Source organism: Diadema antillarum, unplaced genomic scaffold, assembly GCF_040938485.1.
Source record: "Diadema antillarum isolate AM-2024a unplaced genomic scaffold, OU_Dant_1.0 seq00000047_RagTag, whole genome shotgun sequence".
Taxonomy (NCBI): Eukaryota; Metazoa; Echinodermata; class Echinoidea; order Diadematoida; family Diadematidae; genus Diadema; species Diadema antillarum.
The window spans coordinates 630022-648090 of NW_027271156.1; the positions used below are offsets into that span (position 1 = coordinate 630022).

General features: G+C 37.4%; 1 protein-coding gene across 1 annotated transcript; it reads left to right on the forward strand.

Moving 5' to 3' along the window:
• The first annotated feature begins 2994 nt into the window (after positions 1-2994).
• Positions 2995-11145, forward strand: LOC139725498 (replication protein A 14 kDa subunit-like). Its single transcript, XM_071636586.1, has 4 exons — positions 2995-3090; positions 8698-8772; positions 9923-10028; positions 10973-11145. Exons 1-4 carry the CDS (start codon positions 2995-2997, stop codon positions 11053-11055), a joined length of 360 nt encoding a protein of 119 aa, XP_071492687.1. The 3' UTR covers positions 11056-11145.
• Positions 11146-18069: the final 6924 nt, after the last annotated feature.

Below are 18069 nucleotides of genomic sequence, written 5' to 3' on the forward strand. Positions count from 1 at the left end.
TTTGATTACACTAATTTTGGCCTTTACTTCCCTCTTGATTAAATTTATACTACGCATCATTCCAAAAAATCAAATAATTCTTTAAATTGCATGCATGGGACGTACAAAGCGTGTAAATCTAAACGTCAACTTAATGGAGGCTGTATTGTTTATTACACAGCATCATTTCTAAAATTTAAGTTATTAGAATTTTTATATAATCTTATATTTGTTCATAGTTTCCATCTTACGACATAACGATGCTCACCAGGGAAAGAAATACATAAAATGAAAGTGAATCGAGTCGTATGGAGTCATCTTGCAAGATTAAAAAAAAAAAAAAAAAGTGAAAAAAAGTAATCTATTTGGCAATGAAGGTTCCAGTCGTCTAGTAACTTGTTTACAGAACACAGTGAAAGAAGCATCAGTAACATGAATGTGAAGATGTGACCATCTGAGACTATTGCAAAATATGCTCTGTTTTCATCATGTCGTATTTCATTTTTTCTGGAGCCTACATGTGTATGACAATCATCTGTATATTTTGTAACTTATTGATGTTTGTGAAAAATGCATCAGTTTGATTTTGTTAAAATAAATAGACCTTTACATGTGAAGAAAGTGCATCAATTGGCTGTCATTTTCAGTAGTCTGAGTTTAAATCCATGATGGATTTATTTGAAATAAATCCAAGGAAGGCTTAAAATAAGTCTTTTGTCGTTTAAATCCAAGCTGGATTTATTTTAAAAACAAGTCTAAGAAAGATTTAAATGTAATCTAATAAGACTTAAAAAATAAATCCTATAGACTTGAAATTTAAGTCGAACATAGACTTAAATTTTTAAATCCTAGCTAAGACTTACTTTTAAGTCCTAAGGTTTTGTCTGTATTTACAGTCCGCTAGGACTTAAAAAAATAAATCCTTAGGACTTAAAAATAAATCCTAGAAATTAAGAGAGTAGGAGAGTTCATTTGATTTGAGTTATACATCATTTTAAAGCTTAAAGTCTGCTCTTTCTGAATATGGTCTTGAATAAAAATTCATGTCTGGCGATTTTTTGTTTGTTTTGAGATGCAGGGTCACAATTACTTGTAGTTTTCTCTGCTTTGATGTATGTGAGTTTATGGGCAACATTATGGTGCTGACAGGCATCTATAGAAGAGGATATGACGTACCCAGTACATGTAGAAACAAAACCAAGTTCTTAAATGCTGCTTGTCGATACGACTTTATTCATCAATTATTTTTTTTCCCCCAGTCTGTCTTCAAACAGGTAAAAAGTTACGGTGAATTTTGTGGAAGACAGGTACTAGTAATACATAATAATGAGAAATCGCGAAGGGGCGCTGTTTATCTTTACTCGTTCTGCCCACTCTCAGTCTCAGCTGCCTTACCGACATGATTTTACTAGTACGCTTTGTCACGCGAGTCCGCTCACATTGGCCTAAAAATAGATAGATAAATAGATAAATGAATAAGTAAATAAGTAATCTAATAGATTAATGAATAAATAAATGAATGAATGATTAAATATAGACAGATAAATAGATAGATAGATAGATGAATGAATAAATAAATAAGTAAGTAAATAAATAAATAAATTGAAACGCCGATGGTGTTGAAATTCCTTGGGAAATCACCAAAATGCGCTCTTCTTTTTATATCAGATGCATCAAAAAAGTCACTGCATGAAAAGATCCAAAGATAACAAAGAAAATGTTGTGATAAGAAAAGAAATCAAGAATAGATACTAACAACATGCCCTAGACTTGATTTCCTTTTTTTTTTTGTTATAATTAATTAGTTCATAAAGTTACTGAGGTGGCGGCGATGATGATGGGATCATTAGAAGGACCACTGTCTACTCCATCTAGGCATACGGTCAGGGTTTCGACCATCGGTTTGGGTTCGACGAACATCGAATTCAATCGTGACTTTAAACTTCCAAGATATCAGTGCTGCTCAACGAAGAATTGGTTGCAACTTCAACAATATTTTCCATTTCATATCGCCTGGTAATGAAAAGTTAATGCCCATATTAATATGCTACTTTACGGTGTTTCCCGTTAGTCTTTTTGACATACATTAAAGGACAAGTTGACCTTCATAGACATGTGGGTTGAGTGAATGCAGCAATAGTAGTATAGAACACATCAGTGAGAGTTTGAGCAAAATCGGACGATCCGTTAAAAAGTTATGAATTTTTGAAGTTTCTGCTCAGTCACGGCTGGATGAAAAGACTACTATAGCTTGTGATGTCACATGAGTACAACGATATAAAGAAAGAATAAAGAAAATTCAACATATTTCCATTTTTCTCGCATAACAAAAGAACACTCGACTTCTCTCTTTCAGAAGGCAGGGGGAATAATATTACCCTTAACATACTTCAGTAGCATGTCGAAAAAATGTGCACATTATTCAAAAAGTAAAGTTTTGTGAAATTCTCTTTTTATTTTCCTTATATAGTTGTACGCATGTGACATCATACACTCTAGTAGTCTTCTCTTCCAGCAGTGACTGCGCAGATACTTAAAATATTCGTAACTTTTGAACGGATTGTCCAATTTTCCTCAAACTTTCACTGATGTGTTCTACTAATACTGCTGCATTCTCTCAATCCTTGTATATGAAGGTGGACTTGTCCTTTAAGTTTGTATCAGTCTTTCTTTGTAATTTTCCCCTCGCTGCTAATAGTTAAATGAAATGAATGTCAATTTTTTGTGTCTTCCTAGCAGCGCAAATACGACAGTACCTCAACCAAATTATTTTACAATTGCACATTTCCATGCACAAGACTCTATCTTCATACAGCATGATTCAAGACTCTAAAACGTGTCGTCGAGTTCTCTGCGATGTGACTTGCCTTGAGAGAAGCCTAGCGGAAGTAGACCCCGTAGATACACTCCATTAGAACCAAAACAACAACAACAACAACGTTTGCGCGCGTAATTCGCACTGTATGTGATGTGTGTGGTTTGCTTGTGAATTACATCTTCTAATACTTCACAAAAATGGATTTTCTTGATCAGCCAAAGCCACGCGTAAATGGTTCCATGCTACCGAAATATCAAGGAAGCATAGTCTGTCTTCTTGGTGTTCTGAAAAACGTAAGTACAGATAACCATTGAAAGATATTTCAATGTTTAACCGTGGGTGTCGTTTGTTTATCGTAGACGTTGCATGAGGTAACGCAAATGTTAACATATGGGACCAGTAGAATGACTATAGAGGCTCGTGATACGTGATCGCGGATCGTGGCTATATCATGCATGTACGATGTAGCCTCTTGTCTGAATTACAGTGAAAGACTTCTTCTTCCGTTAAGTCTAGACAAGTCTAGATACCCTGTGCTAGCAGTGTTACAGAAACACAGAAACAGAAATGGCACTTTATACATGTTATACAAAAGTTTCAGTATTACTAATACTATTAAACGTTAGAATAGTCGGATAAACGGAGAAACACTCATTTCATCATGTTCTGATATGATTTCTAAGTCTAACACTAACAGTGTCACTAGGACCTAGGTCTATAGGTGTAGACACTTTGTGCGCTTCGAGAACGAGAAGGAGAAAAGGGGGAAAGTGAACTGCTTTGGGTATACTACATGTAATTCTCCAGTGTTAAATGAGTGATTGCCCTTTCTATTCTGGCGTACAAGACAATGGACGCATATGGCGTGAACGCTACCGCGCCGTACACAATTATACCGAGTAGTAAATGCTGCGAATCATAGCGGGAAAACAATTCTTTTTCAGAGAATGGTGATGAGATTTTGAGACGAGGGAATTAACACGTATTTCAGCTCATTTTGCACTAGAAAATCAGGTCGACTTATGCAAGTTGTCGACTTACAAATGTCGACTAAGACGAAGAAATTTTCAAGGAATAACAAAGGCAAAAATCTGGACTTTTTTATCGTGTCGACTTAAGCGAGGTTTACTGTATTGCCAGAAGGATGAGTGTACACATACGAGATGCCCTGCCAAAGTTACAAAATTACATGGGTAAAAAGGGTATAAAAAAAAAACAAAAAACGACCTACCGACCCTTTTGGGTTTTGACAATTAAGGGCAAACAAACAAAAAAAATTTTTTTGGCCTGAAGTGTCTATCGTGGTTTCTGAATTCTGTCAACATGGTCATACGACTCATTGTCATTGACTCATGCCCATGGTCAACTTAGCTTAGCTTGTGTCACCACTCAACTCGTCCCCATACCATATCCATTTCACCGTAGATTTCTAGACCCTATTAAACAATTGTGACCGGCGACAACGGTTTCAGGCAAAAGTCAGGAATTTTGAAAATTTGTTTTTTCACTGGAACACACTGCCCATTTCCTAAGCTTTCCATTGATATCAAACACTTGTATTCTTCGGCGCCATAAGTGGGCATAGAAAGCGAAATAAAACAGACTTTTTAAGTTGTTAGCCTGACAAAATTGCGAGAAAACGGGCTTTGAAGATTCACCTCTTTCTCAAAGACGCTGTCCGAGCGGCGATGCGAGGTGAGAGTCACCCATCCATACAATGGTGCCAATTGATGTTAAGCTTTGCCTCTAGCGACCACATCGCCTTCTGATTGGCTCACTGAGACAGTCAAATTTCTCGGGCACCTTCCTTGGAGCTCAGCGTATGGGAGCCGAAAAACAATGCGTTTCGCTCGGCTTTGTTTACCAGTACATGTACAGTACGTCTTGCAAGATGGCGGATGCGATAATTGCAAACATGATGGTGTACATGTGTATGGTGCACGCATTATGCAATGGCATCCACACGCCATGACCGTGTGCATGTAACACTAACACATATTTACAAATCGCGTCTTCATTGTAGTTGATTTGTCTTTATCATTGGCGACCCTTTTGAAGGCAGAAAATTACTAGAGCTGGCAAGGGTCACGCTTCCTGTTTGTTTTGTTTTTACAAGCTGTGCTACATTGTTGCTTTGTTCGGTGATGTTTATCATGTTAAAACATACAAACAAACACGACTCATTGGTTTGATGCAATCTTGACGTGTAGTGTTTGAATATAATTGGTCATTATGTGACCTCTCCTTTCCTCTCGTCTACCTTCCCTTTAGTCAGCCTGCTGTCACAATTTTTACTACGAGTAGACAAATTTGAGAATATTAGTTTTCTTTTCACACGATTATGTCATGCTACAAGTGACAGATGAGTTTCCGATAGCATGATGCACGATTTGTGTAGTGATTTGCGACTCTGATGTGATCAAACCATGTTCCCCATGAATCTGTTTTCACATTGGAAGTTAGTAGCGCTGCTGTTCACTTTTTGTTTCATTTCCGTTGTCGAACATTGCGGTAGAATAGCTCGGATAGAAAGCCAAACGAAGAGCACGTACTACAGAGTGAGTGTATCTGTATAGCAGAACAATGGAGCACGTAATCATGCACGCGTGGACAAAGCATTCACGAAACGCTGCAACTGGTGTCTCCGAAGGCCGAACTATGTAAATGTGTGCGACACACTAGCCAATCGCATGCAAGACCCTACGCCGTAGCAACGCTGGGGATATTGGCACGCCGTTCGAAAGAAGCTCGAAACTGACAAGTGCGATCCAACATAGGGTGCTTAAAATTTCCATTTTCGATAGGAAAAACTTAGCCTTATGCTACGAAACTAAAGTGTAGATGAAGAAAACATATCAAAGATTTGATTTCTGCAAAAAACGTAAATCGACAAAAATAATGGTCAAAATCTTTGTACCCCGCCTAGGAGGGAATTTGCTCTGCGACTTTTGCCTGAAACCGTTGTCGCGGGTCACAATTGGTAAATAAAGCGTAGACAACATGGTTCTATTCACACTCTGTTCCGGTTCCGTCGGTAAACTCAGAATTAACTGTACTCCACCAACGTTTTAACTAGTATGCTCCACTCCATTCTTTGACTTGACATTGACGTTCATTTCATCATTGCTGGTGACTTTTCGAGTTCCACCTTGAATCATACCATCGCCTATTTGCACCTGTTGAACACAGTCAATGTGAAGACGTAAACTTACAGGGCGGGGGTGAGTGAATGGTAACAAATCAAAATTCAGCCAAAGTGTCTTCGTAAGTTCAGGTCATGAATGCAGATTGTGTTAATTTTCCTGGTGGCCGTACATTTAATTGTTAGGCAGGCATACTTTACCAATGATACAAATAGGGCCTACTAACAATACAGTAATAGCAATAAGTTTTCTAACATGTTACAGAGCATTGTAATTTAAAGGTAATTGTGCACTTCATCTTGTAAGTTGTAGGTGTACTCAAATTCGCACACACTGTTCGATTAGCAATAGCATGATTAGGGTAAAATCTCGCACTGATATTAAAGGGTGTGTACAGTACTGGTCGAGGTGAGGAATTAGCTTTGAACGTTTTGTGAGATATTCAGAAACCACTCTATGAGATGTCAAAGAGCATGCAATTCTAAGGGGTATCAAAAGTTTATTTGAAGAAATTCGGTTTTGAAATGGCTGAGATATCCAAAAACAAGGTGAAACAAAGAGATCATAATAAAAGGTGTGGCCTGTCGCCTTTTATTATTATCACTTTTCTGGATATAATCAGCCATTTGAAAACCAATTTTCATCAAATAAACATTGAATCCTTCTTAAAATTACATGCTCTATCATATTTCATAAGAGGTTTTTCATTATCTCACTTAGGAATGTTCAAAACATGAATCCCCACCTCAACCAGTACTGTACAGTCCCTTTAAAGGGCCGTAAAGTGCACAATTGCCAATTTGAATTACTAGAAAATAATTCAAATCAAAGACTGATGAATATGATTATGAGTAGAATGTACAACAATAGATCTTTCTCTAATACTATAGGTCCAATTCTATGTTCCTTTGAGACCTCGGCAATTTTACTCCTTGCAGCATTGCAATGCTTGCATTTGATGAGTAAAAAAACCTGCACTTAAAAGTAAAGGTGTGGCCTCCCGAGACAAAAATTCAACTGTGTGCAAAACTGCCAAAAGCACAAGTTTCTATATGGAGCCGGCGGTCAAAGGATGGCGATATGGTTGAATTATGGTCAGCTTGCTTTTATTTAGCCCTTGGTTGATAGTAGTAGTAGTTGTAGTACCGTAGTTAGTACATGTAGTAGTATAATGCACATGTGTACAATGTACACGTACAGCATTCATTAAATGTTGCATTGTAGATGCCTGGCGTATAAAGTGCACATTTTTGCTGAAAAAATAAAGGTATTAAAGCCAGCATTTACAATGAATTGTCAGGGTATAAACATGTAGAGTTTCTAGAGTAAACACTCATGTCATGACTGCATATCCCTGTAACCCATGGCTTGCCTGTTCCAAAACACCCATTGTTTGAATCTAAATTATTACAAATCTTTCAACAATGCACAAAATAGCAAAGTCACGACAAAATAACTTATGTGCATGATAATGTAGTGTACAATTGTAGGTTGTACAAAACGTATGTGTTGATTTCATTTACTGTATTTGAATTTGTTATTTTCGTGTACAGATATTTTTGCAAATGAGGAGGTCATGGACAGTTTTGTGAGATGTTGTTTTCACAAATTGACACCCATGCTAACGTATGCAATATAACCCTAGCGCCTGGCAACATGTATGTGTGGTGGTATACATGTACATACTTGTACATTCGCGATACAACTTTGATTTGCAAAATTCGCAAAAATTAAACCCTCACGAAAATAACAGCTTATACAGTACCTGTGGCTCCCTCAATAGTCTTTTGCTTCATGAATGATATTGACATCGTAACCCTTCCTCACAGGGTCTGAGAAACTTTTTACACTGTTTAAAGGGGAAGGCTAGTAACTGATCAGTGGGAATCAGTGGAAATGCTGGGAGATGATTGTTCCAATCCTTACGGGATTCATTCAAGAGTTCATTGTATATCTATTGTTGTGTGAAAATGATTTGCTTCAGAACAGTCTCATATTCAAGTAATGTGCAGATTAATGCTCCGTCACTGACCAGGGACGCTAACCTGGAAGCATTAAACTGCACATTACTTGAATATGAGACCATTCTGAAGCAAATCATTTTCACACAACAATAACAATACAATGAACTCTTGAATGAATCCCATAAGGATTGGAACAATCATCTCCCAGCATTTCCACTGATTCCCACTGATTAGTTACTCGCCTTCCCCTTTAAGGTCAATCTCTAAAAGAGGAATATGTCATCTCTAATATGTCACCACAATAGAACTCGGAACAATCAACATGACAATTATGAATGCTCCTTTGGAGAAAATGAGCTCTTGACGTTGAAGACTAGAAGCTCTGGTTCAATTCAAAGGGGATCCATGTGCCCTGTTCAACATTTGTGTTGGACAAAAAAAAAGGATAAAATAGATGGAAATAAAAAATAAATAAAACATACATTCCATGACAACCACTGTAAAAGAAATGGATCAGGCTAACCTACAAGATTTGGTGCACTTGTATACAACACTCTATTTATGACTACCAGGTATGTGACTGTGATTGCATACAAATATAATTAATGTTCCAAATGTTCTATACTTTCCATCAGGTGGACCCAAATGGTCGTATTAGCATGGATCAGGTTAACCTAAGATTTGGTGCACTTGTTGACAATATTCTACTTATGATAAGCCAGCATGTGATTGTGATGGCTTTAAAATGTATACTGTGTGATTAATGTTCTGAATATTCTATACTTTCCATCAGGTGGACCCTAATGGTTCTAGCTTGACATTGACCTTGAGTGACGGAATCGACGCACAGGTTCACCTTCAATCACCAGTAAGAAATTATTATATTACTCATCATTTTTGTTTGTTTGTTTGTTTGTTTGTTATATTTTCTTTGATTTACCTCTCCTTGAAGAAAGAGTAGGCTCATAGGTACAAGTGGGTGATGTCTAGTTCTGTGCTTGGGCTAGGGCTGGCATTACTGCTGGTACTAGCATTTGAGATAGCACAACACTAGCACTGAACTTCAGATCGAATTACTGAGTGTGTTTGATTTTCGTTTTCTTGTATTTGATTTGTAATTTAGGGTTGCTTGACAATGCTGTCTTTATAAAAGATCAAATGAATTTCAGCATATTGTTTAAAGTGATACAGAACAAGATAAAACAGAGTAGACAGAAAATCCTGTTTACCATGTCATATGTATCATATTTTGTAGGGTTGGCTTAGCAGTTTTGAGAGTTTTTGTTACTCTATTTGGTTCACAAAGGGGTTTTCCCTGTTCTTTCATTTGCAAAACAATTTTCATTGCCCAGGCTAGACTGTAGCTGCATATGGTTTTTGTAAATCATTTAATTCCATCAAGGAAAAGGAAAAAAATACAGGAAGAGAGAGAGTAAATGATATGTCTTCTGGAACTAAACACAAAAATTTAAAGGTAGCTTTTATATGCAGTTCATTTGCACACATCTACAAACAGTACAAAGGTCATGAGCAGTTTTTACTATTACTAGTATCTCAGCCCTTGAATACAAAGCTTTTGCTTACATTCCCTGTGTTGAAATATCACAGACTTTGATAAGTGGTACAATTGTATTATGTTACATGATAAACTGTAATTCTCAGTTTACGGCTTCTTAAAGATGTAATGAATTTCTTAAAGATAGCAAATGAAGGAGCAAGAATTGTTTCTCACAGTTTCAAATGAAATGTGAGTGTCATGATCTTGAGTTAATTACGGTATCTGCTTCAAATATGGCTGTCTGCTGCAGTACTTCTGATACAAATTCTTGTCCAGCCAGCACTTGGTAAATTCAGAAACCATTCTTCCTGTTGTTATTTGGATGAAACTTTTGAAATATGGACTTTTATGTAGGTACTCTATTATTTAGCAGTATTACAATATATGTCTCCTATGGTATGCTGTTAAGCATGCTTAAAAGCAGAATTTGTGTACAACTGTTCAATGTTTTTGTTTGCAGTTGGACCGACCAATAGAAGGCCTTGTGGAGGTCATAGGTCAAGTTGGAGCTAACCCCAGACAAATCACAGGTCTCAACCTCATCAGCCATGGGGATAAGGACTTTGGTAAGTTTTTCAAACTGCTCAACCCATTTGCAATATTTACCTCTAATCACAGAAGGATGATGTAGATTTCACGGTACATTGTAGACTTCAAATCAAAATTCAAATCTAATCAAATTTTTGATATCCAATATCATTTCCCATAAAATTTTCAAACAAAAAATATCAATGTAATTCAATATAAACATACAATGTTCATCTTAAAGAGAAGAGCGAAATGAGTAGAATAGATTGCAGAGTGGGATGGCATTAGGATAAAACTGGACAAAGAAACACACACAAGCACACACAAATGCACTCATTTAAGCGCAGCAGCAGGCTTATTGCTTCATCAGGTAAAATGTTAGAAGGACGAGCATTCTTTTTTCAAGACGTGTAATTCATCTGGCATAACCTTTTCAATTGTGTTTTGACCTGTTCAATGAGCATCCAAAGTTGATCCATGACAGACTATGGTGTTCATAATTGTGTGTGTTGCAGTAGAAGATCAAGTGTACAGTATAATCATTCATAGTGTGAGGCTCAAGTCATATGGCCGAATGTTGAAGAAAGTTATATTCTTATTACATCATGAGCAAAGTCATGAATATGTTAGATATTTCTAATGGGAAAATGTGATGAGGATTTAGTGGCATTTGAGGCATTTAACAAAATATACTCCTGAATCCTATGCAAGGAGAACAACATTTGAAAAGAACATTTTCTTGAGATCCAAACTGAACAAATATCACGTGACTAACCTACTTTCAGCTGATTAGGTCTTGATACTTTTTTAACATTAATCATATCTTTGTACACGGTGTCACCTTTCTCTGATGCATTTGTAACTTCAAATTCCTTGTGGAGAACATGATGGTTCTTTCCATGAGTGCAGTTATTTCTATGTGTCAAAGGTGTGGTGCATTGATGAATCATGGTCCATTCTGTTTTAATGTTCCTCTTTCCAGACATGGGTCTCTACGACGATGTCCTGAAGGTCACCCATGAGTTCCCACAGTACTACAGGCTTGGTGGACCCGACGACAACTGAGACGCTGCCACAGAATCTAGCGAAAACAGAGAATTGGGATTGACCTTGCACCTTTGATGTCCACCACAAAGAATGATTCATGTGTCCAGAAAGTGCTGGGTATTTCAGATGACCTCTGTTGGAAACGACAGTTAACAAGCTGTGAGCATGATTTTTTTTAGGGTATGTTTTTGTCCTTTGCTTTTGGTCATCTTTAAAACTGTATCATCTTGGTCATCTTTAAAAAGATGAGCAAGTTACCGTATTAGATGTCGACACCTGTCATGAACTTCACCATGGCAACCGACTTTGATTGCATCAAAGTGCGTCATCTGCAGCCCCTCTCTGTCTTCTATGGAATCCTTTCCTGCCACCCATGATAGTTGGCGCCGAAAGTCTACAATGAATGGGATGGCACAGATTGCCAACAACGGACCGCACGTCTCTGTGTTTTTGGACAATCGCTGTTTTCTGTGCTGTAATTTCAGGCGATTATCCATGATCTCAATGGGTGGTCTCATTGTTACATGACTAAAAGCATTTAGATACATCCTGTCAAGATGTACTGTAGATATCATCAGGCAAGGACAGAAGAGATGTCCACTCTTGTTCATCGTGCACTTGATTTTTCAACCATTTGCCCTCAGTTGACATTTCCCACTTTGTAGTAAAACTCCACTTTCCTTTCATTTTTTTTCTGCTCTTTTTTTCTTTGATTTTTTTGTCAAACCCATGGAGAGAACTTGGCAGCATTAGTGAATGTGTTACAGTTCTCTCACCTTCTAACTCAGCCTGTCTGTTCTTGGGAGTGTTGGAGGCACCTGTATATGTTTTTAACATTTATGCCTTGTTCACTTCTGAATGTCTCATAATTACTGTATATGCTGTTATTTTCGCGTACAGATATTTTCGCCATTGATGAGGTCGTAGATATTTTTGCGAGATGTTGTTTTCGCGAATCGACGCCGATGCTTACGTTAATGCTCTTTTAACAAATCGCATGGAGACAATTTCTTGTGTTGTTAAATTCGCGATCCAACTGTGATTCGCAAAATTCGCGAAAATTAAACCCTCGCGAAAATAACAGCTTATACAATATTGTGTTTTTGTGTCCCCTGCAGAAAGTTGTTTTGTGTTTTGTGTTTTGTTTTTGTTCTTGTTGTTTTTATTTGTTTGTTTGCTTGCTTGTTTTGTAGGGTTTTTTTTCTTTTTGCATTTTTAGGTGCATCACTGTTTAAAACAATCATACGTGCCTCTATTCTCACAAATAGCAATGTGAATATTCATATTGTACTGGTGGTATAGCTTGAATTCTGGATAGAAGCATTTTATTGATAATTTTGGCACTGATAATGATTCCATTGTTTCACATGATCTGAGGAAAGAAGTGAAATGCATGTATGTCACCTCACTGTGTAATCGCAGACTGTGGCTGCTTATGTAAACAATATGTGACCGTGCATCACAAAACCAATAAAAAGTCGCACCCCTTGATTTTATGTGAGGACTCAAAAAAGGTGAAATGGGTCAACGGAGTCAATCTTGCGTTTTTAATATTTTCTGAAAGAGCTTTTCTCCTCCAATTTCTTTAGTAATACGTGTATGAATGGGAAAGTGGGTTTTCAGCAGTTTTTCTACAACCCTTTTGTTTGTAGAGAAGTGAGATCAGGTATGTCTTTAGAGGCCCCTTTTCATTTCTTGAAAATCCATTGCACACTCTTCACTTACAACTCTAATAACTTTTGAAGGGATAAAGCTACTGCTTTGAAAGTTGGCAGTAATCATGGACAGAGTGTGTTAATAGAGCATGGAAAATATCAGCTTAATCTGTTAATCAGTTCATTGTTGTTGCTCCAGTGGTTTACATAATGTTTTTTGTCCCTTTCGTCACACAGCTAGCACAGATTGGTAAAGATTAAGCGCTTGAATAGACCCCGTACTTCAGAGCCTTTTTTCTCAGTTCACACTTTTTCCAGAATGTGTGCTTTCTTTCCAGTACGTAGATAGGTTAGGGGAGTCCATTTGAATTGAATTATACATCATTTTAAAGCTTAGAGTCTGCTCTTTCAGAATCTGCCCTTAATTAAAAATCCATGTCTGGCAACTTTTTGTTGGTTTTGTGATGCAGGGTCACATATGGAAAACAAAAAGTTTTTGCAGCTCTTGCAATTTAACCCTTTTTGTGCTTTGAGCGCCGAGCAGCACAGAAACTCTGTGGTGTTGTACACAGTGTTCAAAGTCCCTGGCTCGGAAAGGGTTAAACATCTATTGCAGTCACCATAGCAACAGCTATTCCCGAAATGCTCACAGGTGATAGCTTGTAATTCAGTTGCCATGGAAACTGTTTTGTATAGTTTGTAGCCTGTGATGCCCTAAATTGTTATCTTGCAGGGTTGGCAAAAGTGTCCCTCTTCTCTAACTGGCAATAATTCATGAAGATATGACACTCGGTGTACTGACCAGCATTTGCAGTACATTTTTGTTATTTCGAAATCATTACTCCTGACACAACTGATGTCATCACCTCCCGCCCCAACAGGCAAGCCACAAGTCAAACACAATTTGTGCTGAGGTCAACAGCAACAACAACAACAACAACAAACAACAAACAACAACAACAACAACAAAAAGATACAAGATAAACAAGAGACTGAGAGTTAGTAACCCATTGGGTGCTAGTGCTAGTGCTGAGATAGCACTAGTGCTGGTGCTGGGCTCGGTGTTGAATGTCGTCTCCTGAACCGAGCTCCGCCGTTTGTGTTAGCGATTTACGTGCTTTTCCCCCATTGACTAACACTAGCCCCTAAGGATTATCATTTTTGTCGTTTCAAGTTTGGTGCTGGTGTTAGCGTTGACGTGTGAGACCCACATTCATGTCCATAAGTAGTTGCACGTTTTACGTGCAAAGTCTATGCTAATGCAGTGGTCGTCCACGTTACGTAAACGAACACCATCGACATGGCTTTATAAATCTGAGCCTAAAGAGCAAAATTAGGATAACTGTGTTTTAAAGAAGGGATGAAATTTGTGGCATTTTAATCAGTCTTCCTCGGTATGTGTCTAAAAACTAAACAGTCATGGCTACATCTTTTTATATTTGACTTTAACTATGCGCTATCACTTTTTGCGTCGCGCTATTCCCGTGGACTTCGCGGTGGTGCGATTCCATTATAGTGCTGGTGATCGATAATTTTATCGGTATTGCCTTGTTAATCTGACCGTCGGTGTTGGAGCTCGATTTAACGCTGTTATTCGGGGGCTAGCACTAGCACTAGCACTAGCACCGAACTTGAAATCACCCACTGAAGACTATTCCCGGGTATAACCAGGGAGGTGAGTCCACCTCTCTGGTATAACTGAGTAACTCGGGCAGGTGTCTAGGTGAAATGCGTGCTATAGCACATGTAATTCATCCCCAATGGGCTGAATGTATTGTAAACGGTGTGTATATATTCAAAGAACATGACAAATTGCTTGGAAGGTACATGTAACTTATTAATTTGTGAATTCTCACTGAGTGAACACCAGTCTAAACACTATGTACAATACTTCTTGGTTGTGGAAGTGCTCATTAGGTGTGCATGTAATATGCTGTATATCATTTGTTTATTAAAGTCATATCATTGATAATAAAATGTAGCTTTGCACATAACTACAGGAAAGTACTTGGATACATTGTATAAACAGTTGTTTTTTTAGTGTGAAGTTGTCAGTCGTGTGTAAAAGAAAGTTTGTAAGTCTGCCTGTTTGCATGCATTGAAGTGTCAGTGTGTGTGCGCGCGTGTGTGTGTGTGTGATTGTGTGCATGGTAAAAAAAACTAGAAATGTCGCTATGGCGACTGACGCATGATTCTCCCAATAGGCGTATAGTACAATGTCTTCACAATGTATGATCCATGACAGTTTCACATAATTGGCAAAATACTGATTTGACAGGTTTGTCAGAAATGACTTGAATGTTCACTTTCCTTGAACTGGGTTTGCTATAATTGTCGAAGAGTGCAGGTACACATATTTGGGGGATTGAGAATTTTTACTTGAATTCTGACGGACCCTTTTATAAGTTTACGCATTGAGTAATTTCCAAGGTATGAAGAAAGAGTGTAATTACAGTACAAAATAGATTTTTTTTTTATTCTTTTGGGTGGGGGGGGGGGGGGCATTGAAACCTGGCCTTTGACCCTTAACCTTTGGCCTTTGACATTCTGGCTGGAAATTTCCTGGAGAATCTCCATTAGGTAATGCATGTACATGTATATATTAAGTTTTAAAACTAATAATGCAAGCATTTCATATACTAATGTATGAGGGAAATAGTAAAATTTTGAGGAATTGACCTTGACCTTTTACCCCATAACTATTGACCTATGACCCCTAAATTCCCTAGATAATCTCTGCCAGTCAGTACATGCGTATGTACCAAGTTCCATGAAGATACATTGAACCATTTGTGAGAAAAGTGATATTACATTGTACAACATTTTCAACTAACCTTTGACCTTTTGACCTTTGACCTTATGACATGAAACCCTGGAGAATCTTCACGCAGTGCTAGTACATGTCTACACCAAGTTTCAATAAAATACCTTTGGGCATTGCATAGATATTGGGGAAATAGCAACATTTTTAGATTTTGACCTTGACCTTTTGACCTTTGACCTCTTGCCAATGTCACTAAAATCTACTCAACTAATTTTCCCATCATACATCATCCTTGGACCAAGTTTGGTGAAAGCTGCTTCATCCAGTTTTGAGTTATCACGTAAACAGATAAATTTTAGGATTTGACCTTGATCTTTGACCTTTGACCTCTGTCCGATTTCACTAAAAAGCTAATCAAGTAATTGTCCCATCATACGTCATCCTCCGACAAAGTTTGGTGAAATTTGCTCGATCCAGTCTTGAGTTATCGCGTAAACGGATACAATTTCATGATTTGACCTTGACCTTTGACCTTTGACCTTCGGCCGATTTCACCCAAAATCTAATCAACTCATACTTTCTACTTGGACCAAGTTTGGTAGAATTCAAGTCAATATTACTCAAGTTATCGCGTAAACGAACGCGGACGGACGGACAACCCGAAAACATAATGCCTCCGGCACCACTTCGTGGCGGAGGCATAAAAAGAGATCAGAATGCTCTACTCAGTATTAGTACAGTGCACTCTCATTCCAACGAACACCATTACGACAGTTTCATTACAACAAAATAAAAATTCATGTCCCAAAGTCATAATCTGTATTAATCATCTTTTGATATATCTATACGTACATTATTCTTTGGCTGTAACAAATTTCAATATAACGAAAGAAAACTGCCGGTCCCAAAGACTGGTTATAACGGGAGTCGCCTGTATTACAAGGTGCTGAGTTTTTTTGTGGTGGTGTATCATGTTCATGAAGAACATACACTAAGTCGGGGAACCCCGGGAGCAGTTTTTGTGAAACACTACACCGTGTTTGTGACAGCATCACTCTGTTTCAATTGAAACAAACAGGATGTATCATCAACCAAAACCAGTAGAAGGTGTGCTGTACAAGCGTGAATTACGGTGTGATAATAGTGTTCCATGTATTGGGGATATACTACCCAGATTGTATACTGCTGTGGTGTATTTCCTACAAATGGGGCTGATATTTTGCTCTACGTTCAGAGCTGAGGTGCATGTTTAAAAAAGAAATAGATCAAATATCTTTAATATCAGTAAAGATCAGCAGTAACATTCTGTTGTGGCTTGCGGTACAGTGCAATAAGTACCCGATATGCCCTACAGAGTAGATGAGTGAACCCGGTCATACCGGGTACATTGTAGCATGATAACTGATACTAGGGTATGCGGTCTCAAGTGTTTCCTATGCTGTATTGTGCTAATAATAATTGACAGTGGTCGTTGTATTGAACTCCCGGATATTATGATAATCATGATTACACTCAATGAAAGTTTTAAGTTTTTACTTTTAATGTCCATCCTTTCGTCACATCGATCTCGACAACCATCCAGCTGCAGGCCCGTAACTATAGGATGATAATGATGATGATGATGGTGATGATGATTGTTATTGTTATTGTTATTATCATCATTAGTATCAGTATTGTTATTATTATTATTATTATTATAAAGAAAATTTTTGAGTGATTTTCTATTTTACTGATCAAATAATACATACAATGTATATGATACGAGTGTAATGGTCCCCCTCCCGCACGAGGGAGCTTCTACACTGGTTTTTCTTTTATATTATTATTATCATACTTCAAATTCAACGGTCTGGTGCACACTGTGGATGGATTATTTTTACAATTTTGAGTGAAAAAATAGAGTAATACCTCGATATCTTCTAAGTCTGAAATAACAAACGCAATTCTTGAATTTGGAAAACTCTTGGTTCTCGATTTCTAATTCTTGATTTTGAAATACTGTATATACTGCTAAAATTTGTTTAAAATGTGATATCCGAGTGTAAGGCATAGGTTTTTTTTCTTTTTATCTATTTATTTGCTTATGCACTCATTTAAGCCTATTTACTCATTTATTATTTATTCATTCATTTACTTGCTTATTTACTTGTATATATTTATTTACTTATTTATTTATTTATTCATTTATTTATTTATTCATTCATTCATTTCGTGTGGAGGGCAACTGCCTCTGCCACCTCCCTGCGTCCTTTAGTCAAATTTCATTGAATCCTTTAAAATCCTGTTCACAAAGACGCACACACGTGACGTCACAGAGACGTCACACACATAGAGTTGTACATTATTGCATGCAGGTTTTCTTATGAAATATTTAATCTGGGATAAGCTTCTACATACATGCTGTTCGAATTTTAAACTATGCTTATCATAGCCACTTTAACTTGGAGCGGCGTTTCATATTTCTTTCGAGGTATTTTTGAGGGTTTTTTTTTGTTTGTTTTTGTTATGTTTCCAGGTTTATTGGTTGTTCTTTTCTTAACTAGTATAGGGTGAAAGGTCATACCCTTTATAATAATAATAATAATAATAATTGCATTTATATGGCGCTTCATA

What these genes read in the sequence shown, in the direction of transcription:
- LOC139725498 (XM_071636586.1), top strand. Translation starts at nt 2,995, where the DNA reads ATGGATTTTCTTGATCAGCCAAAGCCACGCGTAAATGGTTCCATGCTA. An exon ending in AGGTTCACCTTCAATCACCA is followed by an intron (nt 8,773 to 9,922) that starts GTAAGAAATTAT and finishes TTTTGTTTGCAG; the next exon opens with TTGGACCGACCAATAGAAGG. An exon ending in CCATGGGGATAAGGACTTTG is followed by an intron (nt 10,029 to 10,972) that starts GTAAGTTTTTCA and finishes TCCTCTTTCCAG; the next exon opens with ACATGGGTCTCTACGACGAT.